Below are 1,480 nucleotides of genomic sequence, written 5' to 3'. Positions count from 1 at the left end.
CACACACACACACACACACACACACACACACACACACAGATTGGGTAATTGTTGCTCACCCATCTCGAGGTATTCACTAAAGAGTCCATCGCAGAGCAGCAGCTGGTAGTCTTCCTCCCAGGGAGAAACTTCTTCCTCTTCCTCCCTCTCTTCCTCCCTCTCTTCCTCCCTCTCTTCCTCCCTCTCTTCCTCCCTCTCTTCCTCCTCCTTCAACTCCTTCACCCGAGGACGCATCTTCCTCTTCTGCCACCACGTCATCAACTTCCTGCCAAATATTGAGCCGTAACTTTCAGTTGGAAAAGAGTGATGCAAGAGTTTTACCCTAACAGGACTTTATCGGTGTGTGTGTGTGTGTGTGTGTGTGTGCGAGTGTTGTGTGTGTATTTGTGTGTATCGGTGTGTGTATCCTCTCACGGCCAGATGAACTCCTGGATGTTGTTGATCAGCTGTTTTCCGACCATGATGACTAGCAGCTCCTGAGCCAGCTCGATGAGACACCCCCCCGCTCCACACTGCATATTGTTATTAACAGGTTATTGACAGGTTATTAACAGGTTATTTACAGGTTATTAACAGGTTATTGACAGGTTATTAACAGGTTATTGACAGGTTTTTAACAGGTTATTTACAGGTTATTGACAGGTTATTAACAGGTTATTGACAGGTAATTAACAGGTTATTGACAGGTTATTAACAGGTTATTTACAGGTTATTTACATGTTATTAACAGGTTATTAACAGGTTATTGACAGGTTATTTACAGGTTATTTACATGTTATTAACAGGTTATTAACAGGTAATTAACAGGTAATTAACAGGTTATTAACATGTTATTAAAATGTTGTCTCATCGTAGACCCAGTGACATCATCAGATCTTTAAAAGAGACGGACTCACGTCTTCGTTACGGACGCCAAGCAGACTGTTGTAGTTTCCAGGGTAACCAACAAACCTAGACAGACAGACAGACAGACAAACAGGTTTAACCTTTTCAGACATTGGCGGAAGCTGCCAGCCTTGTTGTGATTGGCTGAAGCTGACAGCCTCGCTGTGATTGGCTGAAGCAGCCAGCCTCGCTGTGATTGGCTGAAGCAGCCAGCCTCGCTGTGATTGGCTGAAGCAGCCACCCTCGCTGTGATTGGCTCACCTTCCCTTGAAGAAGGCGATGTACACTGGAGACGAGTAGAAGTTAACGAACTGGAAGACGAAGACTTTGAGGATGAACATGTCTTCATATTTAGTCTGAGTCCGATGCATCTCTGAACACACACACACACACACCAACACACACGCACACACAGATACACACACAGACACACACACACACACACACACACACACACACACATTGTTAATTTTAAATTACCGTGAAAACATTCTACCTTTTAGAGGAAGATGAGGAGGATGAGGAAGAGAGAGTGTGTGTGTGTGTGTGTATCTGTGTCTGTGTGTGTGTGTGTGTGTGTGTGTGTGTGTGTGTG

At 44.6% G+C, this 1,480-nt stretch overlaps 1 protein-coding gene across 1 annotated transcript; it reads right to left on the bottom strand.

Moving 5' to 3' along the window:
- Positions 1-37: 37 nt before the first annotated feature.
- Positions 38-1,328, bottom strand: LOC117940494 (anoctamin-7-like; the record flags this gene model as incomplete). Its single annotated transcript, XM_034865756.1, has 4 exons — positions 1,147-1,328; positions 897-951; positions 415-512; positions 38-265 (listed from the first exon to the last, which is right to left on the bottom strand). Coding segments are annotated over exons 1-4 (491 nt in total), but the record flags the coding sequence as incomplete, so codon positions are not given.
- Positions 1,329-1,480: the final 152 nt, after the last annotated feature.

This window comes from Etheostoma cragini, unplaced genomic scaffold, assembly GCF_013103735.1.
Source record: "Etheostoma cragini isolate CJK2018 unplaced genomic scaffold, CSU_Ecrag_1.0 ScbMSFa_2623, whole genome shotgun sequence".
NCBI lineage: Eukaryota > Metazoa > Chordata > Actinopteri > Perciformes > Percidae > Etheostoma > Etheostoma cragini.
The sequence above is the reverse complement of the archived record's forward strand: the minus strand, read 5'-3'. Positions and strand labels throughout refer to the sequence as shown.